General features: G+C 40.6%; 1 protein-coding gene across 4 annotated transcripts in view; it reads right to left on the bottom strand.

The window, feature by feature from the left end:
- Positions 1-13,010, bottom strand: part of lmx1bb (LIM homeobox transcription factor 1, beta b) — a 77,986-nt gene that overhangs the window by 1,631 nt on the left and 63,345 nt on the right. For all 4 annotated transcript variants that reach the window (XM_084727883.1, XM_084727884.1, XM_084727885.1 and 1 more), the window contains 5 exons: positions 10,397-10,629; positions 6,648-6,823; positions 5,169-5,246; positions 4,730-4,796; positions 1,847-2,008 (listed from right to left, as the gene is read on the bottom strand). In XM_084727883.1, coding sequence (XP_084584009.1) covers positions 1,847-2,008; positions 4,730-4,796; positions 5,169-5,246; positions 6,648-6,823; positions 10,397-10,629 — 716 coding nt within the window. The remainder of the gene's footprint in view (positions 1-1,846; positions 2,009-4,729; positions 4,797-5,168; positions 5,247-6,647; positions 6,824-10,396; positions 10,630-13,010) is intronic.

The raw sequence follows: 13,010 nt of genomic DNA, 5'->3' as shown, positions 1-13,010 counted from the left end.
ATTACTATTTTAAATGCATTTTAAAACAAAGAACGATATGCTGCCACACCCAGTGTGCACACTTTATAACACTTTATGAGTCTCTTATTTGTTTCTGTGCCTGGATAAAAGACTGGAAGTGGGTGTGGTTTATATTATTATATGTAGTAAATGTTTTATTTTCTAACCTAATTGGAAACCTCATTGGAAAAGAGCCTACAAAGCATCAAAATGGTATCATATTGAAATATAACTAATTAGGAAATATATTTCAATATCCACATATTGCTCTTTTCTTCTTCATCTTTCTCTACTTTTAGCTAAACTAAGTTTTTAATGAACTATCTGAAGCTCACCGTGGGATATTGAAAAATCAGAAACTGAAAAAAAAAAGTTTTAGAAATCGAAAGCTTCTTTTTTGCGACGAAAATAGAAATTCTACAGTACAGATGTGCAAGTAGACAGAAATATCCTTCAGTTGAAGGGAATAATCTTGGTGCATTAAAGGTGCTTTCCTGAATAATATATTTGGATTCAGGTGCATCACTGATGTGAAGTGTGAATATCATAACTGACACATTACATTTAAATGTGCATAATCTAAACATGCATTCACAAAGACACATTAATAAACCTAACAACGATTATAAAACATTATATTAGGCTAAACATATTTGGTACTGAGGTAATCCAAAAGTAACACAAAGTAATCATGTAACATTACTTTTATACTGTGATACCTGGATTAGGTTACTTCCTACATTTTAACAGGTAATTAGTAATTGTAGTGAAATACATTTTTAAAGTAAACCTCTGAACCCTGAGGATTCGGTGGCAGAGGCGTCATTCAGAAACACGCCCCGCTCGGAAATCAATACACTCTTATATCTGAGATTTATAGCAGCGTTGGGAAATTATAATTACTAATAGTCACTTTGAGAAATTGCTGTTGTGTGTCATCACAATCGGGAGAAACTGTTTTGTTAGTTATCATCAAAGCTCACTTTTTGCTGCCCTCGCTGGGACAATTGCGGTCTATGAGGGAGCATGTAAACAAGGGGCATCCTCCTAAAAGATCTGGTTAATAGCAACTGTTTCCGCCTTTCATAAAACCTCAACATGTTATTTCTCTGGAGGGAATAGTTAACTTTATTACACTCTGGATCTTAATGATAGTGTTGCACAAAATGGGGACAGTGATTTGAGACACATCTTTTAATGCCTTGCCAATATTGTTCTTTTCCCCGAACCAAAGGAGAGTGATGAGACTGGGGATTTGGGTTCTTACTACCGAGAAGAACTAAATGGAGGCAAATTATAAGGAAGTTATGAACTTGAGGAAACGGTCCCTCTGGGGCCTGTTGAGGACATCACTTAGAAATGTGTTATTCCAGTTACATCCTGTGGACTAATGCTTGATTGACTGATTTTTTTCCCCTCCTTTCCTCGTTGTTTGCATTTTAATTCTGTCTGTATCACGCGGAAATCAGAGCTGTGTTGTTTTCTCATTCTGATTCATTAGCTCACGCAGCCCTCAATCATCTGCTTGGACTGCACTTTATCTGACCACATGTTTTTACCACCATCAGAAAACATCATCAGTAACAGGACATGTCTCAGAAGTGGAGACGGGGAGCCGCGACCATATTAAACACATTTGAAAATTAACTTCAAAACGCAACAGCTTATGCTCGTGTTATCTCATGTGGGAGGGGAAGCTGCTCGTACGTCTCTGCTGCGAGCGGCTTAAATCAGAAGGAGCTGTGGCCTGAACGCTCGTCCCACACTGGGGAGCAACTATGAGGTTGATCAAGGGGACAGGCATGTGTGTGTGTGTTTAAGGGGTAGGAGTGGGTGTGATGCTCACCATATGGGTTCATGTGGTCCCCGGGCATCTGTGGGGGGGTGAGCCCCTGTTGGAACGGGTCTGTGCTGTAGCCGTTCTGATCCATGGCGACCAGCTGCTGCTGCGGCGGAGCCAGCGGCGTGAAGGAGTTCATCATCCCCTCCATCCGATTGGACATTACCTCTGTGAGGAGATGAGGGGAAAACCATTAGAGAAAACAGACATAAACTCAGGATGAGTCTGCAGAATGTAAATGCAGCCACACACACACACACACACACACACACACACACACACACACAGAAAGGTGGTGATGAACGGGGGAAAACCGTGATGATCAGAGCACTAAAAGGTAAGACACAGCTAAGCAGTCCAGGTATTTGGATGTTATTATAGCTGTCTCACAAGCACCAAACTCCCTTTATGTTTATTAGTTTTATTTTGGTCTAGCAGTCTAAGAAAAGTGCAAACTCAGATTCAGGTGAGCTCGTGAAGATCTAAAATTACCCGGCATGAATGGGAAACAACAAGGAAGAAACACGTCCCTACTGTAATTATAAGGGTAATTCCAGTATTTTTAAACCTGAGCCGTACTTTTTACATATTTGGGGGTCTAAAAGGCTAGTAGATACCAAAACTTTTGGAATCACCTCAGCGGGCATTCACGAAACGGGCCACAATGGCCACAACGTAATCCTTGGGGCCTCGTCAACAACATGTACATGGATAAAATGATTTCTATACAGAAGGGAGTTTCAGCACTGTTTCATAAAAAATCCCTGTGGTAATGATGAGGCAGGGAGACGATCATCAGACTCAAGGCTATTAACAGTTCCACAGACCCCAAAAATACTCGGTCAGCGTCCTTTAGTGCCTAAATTATGGAACACACTACACTGACATTCTGATTCTGATGAGTCTGACTTGATCTTGTTTGATTGGTTGTATCGTTTTATTGTTGTATACATTATTGTTTTTGGATTTGCCACGGCCCTCTCACTTTTTCTTGACACGAGTTCTCCAAAATCTCCATTTTCAGTGACTTAAAAGGCCATTATGTGTGTAGACAAAAGGCCAAAATGCACAGGAAAGTGTAAGTGTCAATAAGTGTCTGACAGTATTATGGAAAGGATTCCTGCAGACAGGGGATTTTTCACACAGCTCTGTCTGACGTGGAACTGAAGCCATTGTTCTGCACAACATCACCAGACCCCTTTGTCATTTTACCTCACAGAGCAGAGGAGTTGCTGGTCTACAGCCGCCTCAATAGATTGTGCTGTTATGTGACTTTAGTGTTTCAAAATGATAATTCAGATCAGTTGTTTAAACAGCAACAAATTAACTGATCTAGGAATCAGTGGAGGATCTGTGAGGAAAAATGACAAAGGAGACAAAAATGTCTGTTTCTGGTTAAAAATGTGTTGTTTGGAGTAGTTAACCTTCAAGACTTTCTGCCAGAAAGCCCTTCTTGGGTAGGTTTAGTGGAGAAAAATAAGTCATGGTTTGGGTTAAAATAGCAAATTTTCTGCCATAAATGGCTAACCAACTTCTTCTTTGTGCTAAAAATACCAGAATTATCCTTTAACAGCAGGGACATTGTAGTTGCTCATTCATGCCTGGTAATTTTAGATCTTCACAAGCTCGCTTTAATTTAAGTTTGTACTTTTCTTAGACTGTCAGAGCAAAAAAACCTGCTAAAAATAAAGGGCTCTAGCGCTATAATTACCTCCAAATACCTGGATTTCTTGCCTGCGTCTGTTAATATTTCCATGGAAACCTACAGTAGTCTTTCCTGTGGCTTCTCCCACAATTCCCTTCACAAACACTGCTCTTGGCTAACAGACTTGTGAGAAGGACACAAAACTCTTGTGGCTTCATCACTGGGGCCCATCCCCCCCCCTCCCGGCACTTTCCTTTGCAGTGGCTTTGCAAAATGACGTCTGCTGTTCATTTTATTTGGCTTCCAGACAGAATATCTGTCTTGCTTTTGATGTGAAATGTTCTTGTTTACACTGTGACATATTTGCAATCTGTTATTCAGAGTAATTATTGAATTTGTGAACTATTTTCTCAGATGAATTCTTTTCTCACAACACATTTGATTATACTGCAACAGAAGAATAAACGACAAGCTCTCATTTTCTCATCCAATGTTTTCCATAATATTGAAATATTGTTTAGCAGTCATCAACAAGAAGTACTCACACAAATCTTTTAACTAGCTTGATGTTAACATTTTAAATATGTTGCATGATATGAAAAACCCAAATAATATGCATATGCATATAATGATTTAAATCACATCTACTCGCTGTCCCTCGCCGAAAAATTCTGATTCCAGCAGGTTTCCACATCACACATGGGGTGAGGATGGAAGACGCCTGTCTGGGAGGTCAGTTTTTGACCGCCTGCATGCCTTGAGGCATCTTTGTCAAACCTTTTCTGGCATGCCCCCCTTCAGAAACAGAAAAAATCTACACCCCCACAAGTTTTTATCAATCATTAACAATAACAGGGGAAACAACTGATGAAAGAAGTTGTTTGAATTTTTGTGAAATAAAGGTCAGGATGATAGCAACAGGAAACACTTTGTTTATTTTTTCTACATGAATCATATTCATTCACCCAGTTTAACTCATATTCACGCCCACTGCCTGCATCTCTGTCATCTTTCCTGATGACGTCACAAAGTCATGCCTGCTCGTTTACTAAGACTCAGCCTTTTTCTATGCTGTGAAGCTCATACACCAAAGTAAAGCAATGGGCAAAAAACATTTTTGAGTGAAAGGGGGCCTTAAATTTTTGAAAATGTGAATAATATACAACAATTATAAATTTCCCAGACAAAGAGCTTCGAGACAAACACTCCCACCGTGTGTGTGCACGCTATGTGCAGTATCGTACCTTGGCCGAGCCTCTGAGAATTCTGTTGTTCTTGTTGTTGCTGCTGTCTTCTTGCCAACTTCTTCATCTGAAACGAAGGAGTCAAAGTTGTGAGGAACCCCCAAAACTAACATGCAGTCTTTAATTTAAAAAGGATGCTCCTCGCTGTTCACCCTCGAGTGAACCGCACCAAATCTGTATCTGAGTGCACTTCATTGTCAAGTATCAAAGGTTTTCACAAGATAATAATCAGAGAAGAGGAGGGCGTAGACATTTAATGCAAGAGTGAGCTAGATTTGCAACTCCTCTGGCTTTTTTTCTTTTTTAACATTTGTGAAAGGAATGCAGTGATAAGTTTAACACACATAGTTGTGGTGATTTATTAGCTGGACTCCGAGATGGAACAAGGCTGTTGTATGTGGACACGAAATCTAATTCATCCCGTGTTAGCCGCTCTCACCTTAGCTCTCTGGTTCTGAAACCACACCTGCACCACCCGGACGCTGAGTCCCGTCTCTGCAGCCAGCGTCTCCCTCACCTGAAAGCATCAAGACAAAAGATTTCCAGCATCCCACGAGAAAACAAAGCACTTCACAGCACACTGAAATACTTTGCCTCCTTAACATATCGTGCACATTTTCCAATAGGCACATTGCTTCTTTGATTTTCAATGTTGAATGAATGCAGTGGTCTTTTTGGACCTCTTGGTTATTGCCTCTTCAAAGCCTTGGCGCGGGTGCAGCGCCTGTTTTAGGGCCCGGCCTACGGAGGCAGTTTTCCTATCTCAGTATGACATTTGGTGCAGGCGGACTGCGTTACACCAGCCTGCCTCAGTTAACACAGAACAGAAAGCTGCTCGCCACTTCAAAGCTCAGCTCTGAGGTGGGGGAGATTTTTTTAATTTGAGAATTTTATTTGTGAAACTACTGTAGGGCTTGTGGTCAGCATCTAAATATCCAAATGCAGACCAGGGAATATAAAAACAATGGCTTGGTTTTCTACTATTTTATCAAAATCAGATCTGGTTTATTTCATGTTTATTAAAGGGATAGTACGGCTTATTTGTGGGGTTGTATGAGGTACTTATTGATAGTTGGTGTATTAGCTAGATTAGAGAAGCACAGAGCGGCCCCCCAGCACTGAAGCTCAGAAATAAACAGTATTTTAGCCATTTAAAAAGATCCACCTGAAAAATCATTATCACTATTCATTTAAACCTCTTTACCTTCCTGTCAGGCAGCCTTTTTGTGACTGGAAACCTCTGTTATATAAGCCAAATATGATTTTCCCCAAACCAACCAAAATCCATAGATAAAATCAGTCATTTTACCAGGCAGAACATGGGAGTTGCTGGTCTTCTGCTTCCTCGATCTGTTAGTTTTTTTGTTATTGTTATTATCGATTTCTGTGATTTTAAAGGAGAGTTTGGATTCACCAAAGTCACAAAATAATGCAAACAAACTAAAAGACAGAGGCAGTGGCAGCCCAGCAACTCTTGTGTTCTGCAAGGTAAAATGAGTGATTTTGCCTATGGAGATTGGTGGGTTTGGAGAGAGTGATATTTGCCTTGTACAACGACAGATCTCAATCAGAAAAGGCTCTCTAGCACCAAAGTAAAGGTTTTTTTTAGGTGTCTAAAATATCTTTTGTTATTGACCACGCTCTACAGCAGTACACCGCTGAGCTTCCATGTTGGTGCGGCTCTCTGCTTCCCCTAACTGGGGCTGTTTCACCCATCTAATGTAGGTCATTCTTTAAATATCAATAACTACCTCATACAGTCCACTTCAAAATAATCCGAACTATTTCTTTAAGCAGGTTTACACATACAAGGAATTTGCTTTGTTGTTTGGTACATTACAATAACCACAGTAAGTCAAAAGAAAACGAAAAAGCAAGTACTGCAATTTAAGAATTAGATGTTATTTAACTGTCTTACCTTTCTGCAAGGTTTTGAGGACACCTCAAAGGAAGCCTTGAAGGCCCGCCTCTGTTGAGTGGTCAGTATGGTTCGTGGTCTTTTGGGCCTCCTCGGATCCTTCCCATCGTCCCCCTTCCCCTGGCCTCCTATGCCTTTCTCCGGCTTGATGTCCAACTCCTCATCGTCACTTTTCTCTGCAGAAAGAGTCATTTTTCTGTATCATCAGCACGAGCTTGAACTGACTACACCCTTTTAGTCTGTGACAGTCTGCTGATAAATATATTTTCGTTCTTCCCTATTCCGGGAGATTCACACACCACAAGTGCATAATCAAAGGAGACACATGTGTTTCTGATACTTTGTTATCAATTTGTTACAAAAGGAAAAAGCCACATGTACGATTAGACGTACAGAAGTCTACGGCTCTCGCTCTCGGAGAGCACAATGAAATATGCACATTTGTCACTGAACTGGACACTGCGTCACTCGTAATTTATTGCTCTCAGCTTTGTCTGATTTACACTAAATCAATCTCTGATAAGAATACTACATCAAGTGCAACATGAAAAAGGAAACACAAGTACATATGGGAAATGCATCTCCCGTGACGCAGCAAGAAAGTCCAATTTTTAGATCTATTTCAGAGCCTTTAATAATGACAACGCTCATATGGATGGCTAGATTTTTACTGTCAGCAGCAGGATATTACAGTTTTGGGCAGTAAAATCGGTGTATTTTTTATGCTTCTATCCTACAACGTGCCATTAAAATGGAATAATAACTTGGTTTTTATTAGATTTCTGTTATTAAGAAAATGCCTGTTAGTTTATTTTTTTTACACAAAAGTCAGCTTACTGTTTGCAGCTATTAAACATAATAACTACATATTCAATTCTCTCCCAGAACAAGTCATTATAGGGAAGAGAAATTCTAACAATGTGAAACTTGAAAAATTGTTGCGTACACTGTATCATCAGGGTCGATCCTCTATTAGGTGTAAATTTGTATAAATGGATAGTAAATATTATTTGAAGTGAGGTATTAGCAATGTACTGCCGTGGACAGGGTCAGCAGTAAAACATATTTTAGCCAGTATTTAGAATATTCTCACGGTCAGACAGCCTTTTTCAACGGGAAACCAACATTATATGCCAAGCCAAATATCACTTTCTCAAATCCAACCAAACTCCAAAGGTAAAATCAGTAATTTTACCTTGCAGAACACGGGAAGTGTTGCTCTACTGGTCAGTTTGTTTGTTATTGCATGACTTTGGTGTTTTAAAAGGCTATTTTGGATTCACTGAAGTCACACAATAACACAAACAAACGAGGCCTCAGTAGACCAGCAACTCCTGTATTGATTATTGATATTTGGCTCATATAATGGCGATTTCCCACCAGAAAAGGCAGTCTGACTGCAAAGTAAAGCTGTAAAAATATTCTAAATATCTCTAAAATACATTTCGCTGCTGACCCTGTCCACAGCAGTGCATTGCTTAGCTTCCTACACTGGTACTCTTGCTGCTTCTCCAAACCAGGAGCATACTGACCGCCATCTACTGCAAGTAACACACTAACTGCGGGTAAGTGACTCATACAACTCCACTTGAAAAAATCTGAACTATCCCTTTAATGTGTTGTTTGTAGCTGAATAACTGTGGCATGACATATAGAATGAAATACAATGAAGGAATTATGTTGTGACTCATGCATTTCAGCTTCGTCTGCCACAAAGGCCACAAAGCCATGTAAACATAACATGAAAAATAAATGAAACGATACAAAAAGCATGAATTTTCCTTCTGTGTCGGGCTGAAAACACGTGTTTCCAAATCTAAACCAGCAGTGTTGTTAATGATGATTTTGGGGCTGTAAGGAGAGGCACACATGATGCCTCGGTGTGTCTCCTGTTATCTGATAAGTATCTACATTTCTCCACTGAAAAACCTACATTTCATCTGCCACATGTCGAGGTTAACCTCTGTTCATGTCAACATTTTCTCCATCTTGAAACTTGGAGACATGCACAAAAGACATGCCTGTGCGATACGCCGGGACACAAGCGAACGAGGAAGACGCAGAGCAAATATTCCCACAAGTTGACAAAAGTTGACACAGGCACAGATGTATTTGACAAATTCCCCGCTTTTGTGCATGTCTAAATGTGAGCCAGATGGTAGTGAACAGTGAGGCTTGGCGAGATGCCTCATTGTGTGTGGAGGCTATAGGCGAGGAACACTAGAGCTGATAAGAGTGGAGGAGCAGGCTTTCTGCAGAAAGGCCCCAAATCCCTCTGTCACTCACCACGATACAGTGATTTAATTCTTTCCAGCACCAGACCCTGCCCACGCATGGAGAGCCATTAATACAGGGTGGCTTGGCTTCGTCCTGTTTCCACTTCCTACTGTATCATAAACCTACGCCCCCTGCTTGAATTAGAATGCTGCAGAATCAGCTATTGAGAAGCTGCAGATGGAGCCATGTTAGAAGTTTTTTTACTGCCTGGTCTGCATGCGCGAAATCTGAGAAATCTCAGATGTTCCAGCACATAATCTGGCAGCTATTTTAAAGGGATAGTTTGCATTATTTGATGTAGGGTTGTATGAGGTATCTATCAGTCAGTGTATTATCAATAGTAGATGGAGGATAGCACACAGAGAAGAATACCAGCATTGAACTGCTGTGAATGGGGTCAGGAACAAAAGGTATATAAAAAAAAAAAGATCCACAGAAAAAAATCAGTATGTGTCTGTTATATTTAGAATATTTTCATCACTTTACATTGCCATCAGACAGTCTTTTCCAACAGAGAACAGTGGTCACACAAGCCAAATATTGCTTTCTCCAAACCTACCAAACTCCTTAGGCAAAATCAGTAATTTTACCTCGCAGAACATGGGAGCTGTTGGCATCAATCTGTTAGTTTGTTTGTTATTGTCTGACCTCTGTGTTTTAAAGGGTTAGTTTGAATTCACCAAAGTCACATTATAACACAAAGAAACCAACTGATCAAGGAAGAGGTGGACCAACAACTCCTGTGTTCTATGAGGTTAAATTAATAATTTTTGGGGGGGAGTTTGGTTGGTTTGGATATAGCAATATTTGGCTTACATATCAGCGATTTTCCGATAGAAAATGCAGTCTGATGACAAAGTAAGGTGGTGAAAATAATCCGGGAACTGCTGTAGGTCCACAAGCAGTTCTCAAATAGGGGTCTGGGCCCACTCAGGGGTCTGTGGCACTCTGCCAGGGGGTCCATGAAAAGGTTTCAGATTCATTCATTTAAATTATCATGACAAACCGTTTCATAGTTTAATAAAAAAAATGTTTTAATGTTTAAATCTCCATAGATTAAGTTCTAATTTAACAATCTATAAATTATACATGTATATAAAAGTCAAGCACGTGTCACCTGCATATGAGGGAGTCCCCATATATTTTCTATCTATTGTAAGGGGGTTCTTGGCTGAGAAAAAACTTGAGACTCTCTGCTGCAGGTTAATACTTTGACTTTCAATAAGTAACTCATACAACCCCACTTCAAATAATCTACAATAATCCTTTAAGGACAAATTAATATTGTTTGACTCCTTTCATATTACTACCACAGTACTGAAACCAGTAAGATTCAGCTGATGGTGGATGTCTGTGTTGGCTTCCACTGTGATGGAACGGAGCATACAGAGCATACAACACCCTGGTGCCATGTGATGATCGCACCCCGGTGCTGTTCTCACTCGTGTGTGAGAGGGTGCAGAGGGGCTCACCTGAGTCTGAGTCATCCGGGCTGACCGAGCTGAGTAAGTCCTTCTCCCGCTCGTAGTCGATCTTGCACAGCAGCTGGCCCTCCTTCAGGACAAACTCATCGCCCTTCCTCAGCTGCCGGTCGCACACGCAGCAGCAGAAGCAGTTCAGGTGGTAGACGCACTCCAGGGCGCGCATCACAAACTCTGTGGGGGCGATTTTCTCCATGCAGCCGCTGCACTTGGTGGCAAACAACCTACAAAACAGGGAAAAAAGATGAATGTAAGAGCGCTGATGACAGAGAAAAAGTAGCTGTTTAAAGCAGCAGTATATAACTTCTGAAAGCAGAAAAAGAGCATCGGTTCTTTTATATATGAAAAGTTCAACTCATAAGAAATAAAGTGCACTCTTGATCAGTTCAGTATCAGATGTGTAGCTGCTACAACTTCCTTGGTCTGGTCTGATCAGTAGCTGATCGTAGCAAACTTGCCATTTTTGTGCTGTTTATAGTTTAACCCATTTGGTGGTGTCATTTCTTGGCACTAGCTGTATTTTATTTCTGTATTTAAAAGTTATGGTTTCCTGTGTTGAATGTCATGAAAGGGTTAAGCTGTGCGGTGCTGCTTTCTGTGTCTCATTCTGCACTGCATGCCACTGTTTGAGGAAATGTGGTGTGCATTTTACTCTGCCAACTGGGGATTCAATAAAAACAGGCCCACGACCCATTTCAGGTAGCGACCCGAAGCTTAGGATACACTGCTTTAAAGTGAGAATATGTAATAAAATAATAACATATTCTTTCTTTGACAAATGTAAATAAATCAAATGCCCACTATTTACTGCATCATTCCTGAATTCAATATCCTTGTTTTGCAGATACAACCTTTCTTAGCTACCTTATGAGTAGTAAGGTAGCTCATGTTAGCTTATTATTTTAGCTCAAGTAGATGGTGGTGTCTGTTCACTGACTTGTTGACTGCCCTTATATTGTGTTTTATCATTTACCATTATCTTAGAAATGTCACTTGTGGCCACAGTGGTTGCTGTTCAGCAGAAGTTACACTGAAAATGCTTTTCCTTTGGCTTCATGTTCTCCCACTGCCTTTTCTTGACTTGCCCATCAAGGCTTTTTGATTAAGAGTCAAGTTGGCTTGCTGATCCTGCGGGCAGCCAAGGAGGTGACTCCTTTGGCAGCAGCTCATCTGTTAAAATGTCTAGGGTGGGCCCGGCCCCGCATCATTCCAAGCGAGCTCAGTCATGGGCACCCAGACCCCCTTGCAAATCTGAAAAAGAGGCTGGGATCATGTTCTAGTGCAGTGATCACCAAATCCTGGTGATCCCAATCAAGCCTTTGCTGACATTTTACACATTTCTTTCATATCCAGGACACTCTGTATGCATCAGATACCGTATCAGAGCCTGTGATTCATGGCTGACTACTGGGCTGCCCTCTGGTCTGTCCATATTTCATCTTACTGGCTAATATCACGCCTCTGTGGTGCAACACCACCTCTATCACCATTTCCCCGACAACGCCTCCATCTTCTTTTATATCCTTTCAGGAAGATGTTTGCATTGTTTTATTGGTGACTGAGAGGCATTTAATTCGTTCTCTGTTGTTCAGAAGAAGCCACATTAAATGGAGCAAGAAGGCAGGGAGTGTGGTTGATCTTGTCCAGCCGTAAAGCTGGATTTATTAGTGGCCTCTTTGTTTGCCCTGGTCTGGAAGACAGCTGGCAACCGCCTATCTATTTGTGGTGAACATCTATTTCATTGTGCAAGGCAGGGAGGCAGCAAGAGGAGCAATTGACATCATCTGCTGGTTCGGGACAGGGATGAGCGATAGTGATGAATATAATGTGTAAATATGAGCGCAGGGAAACCAAAGGATGGTTTTGTTATGGTAATGCTGTTATAGGTGCTGATTGAGTACTGATATGGTGTGTGCGTGTGTGTGTGTTCACACGTGTATGAGCAGCTGTATGCACGCTTGAAACAAGATAGTGTGGTTTTTGCTGTTGTCTATGCAGCTTTCTAAAATAATTGCTTCACATCTGCTCATCAGATCAGCATCAGGAGAGAAAATCGTACGGTATCTTAATTACATCACATCAGTTGATAGGATATTTCGCGAGTTTCATCCCTTATGATCAAAATCACCACCTGTATCTGGCACAGAAAACGGCATCTTATTTTCTTTTCAACCGTCATGCGGCAGCAAAACAGCAGAGATAGCAGAAAACTGGCACTCGCAGGGTTCATAAAATCCTTTAATCTTTCATTTATTACAATAAGTTAAGAAGATTATTATTCAACTATGGAAAAACCTCAAGGATAATCCCTTGAAAAAGAAATTTTGGCATGTTTCTCAAACAAGCAGGGTTCTAGTTTAAGTGACCTGCCAACCTGGATCTATCTTCTAAACAAACCTCCAAGTTTGGACGCCAAAAAACAAAAAGGCAAGAACCACACTACTAATAAAAAAAATTGGAATAAAATTAAAAAAAAAAAAAAAAAAAAAAAAAGAGGAAATCTGACATTGACACACTCCTGTCAAGATAAACTGAATATTCAGGGACTTGTTTCTAGTTTTCAGAGGGATTACTGTGTTACATGCTGGGATCAGGGGAAAGAGGT

Source organism: Lutjanus erythropterus, chromosome 10 (genome assembly GCF_056507025.1).
Source record: "Lutjanus erythropterus isolate fLutEry1 chromosome 10, fLutEry1.hap2, whole genome shotgun sequence".
Lineage (NCBI taxonomy): Eukaryota > Metazoa > Chordata > Actinopteri > Lutjaniformes > Lutjanidae > Lutjanus > Lutjanus erythropterus.
The sequence above is the reverse complement of the archived record's forward strand: the minus strand, read 5'-3'. Positions and strand labels throughout refer to the sequence as shown.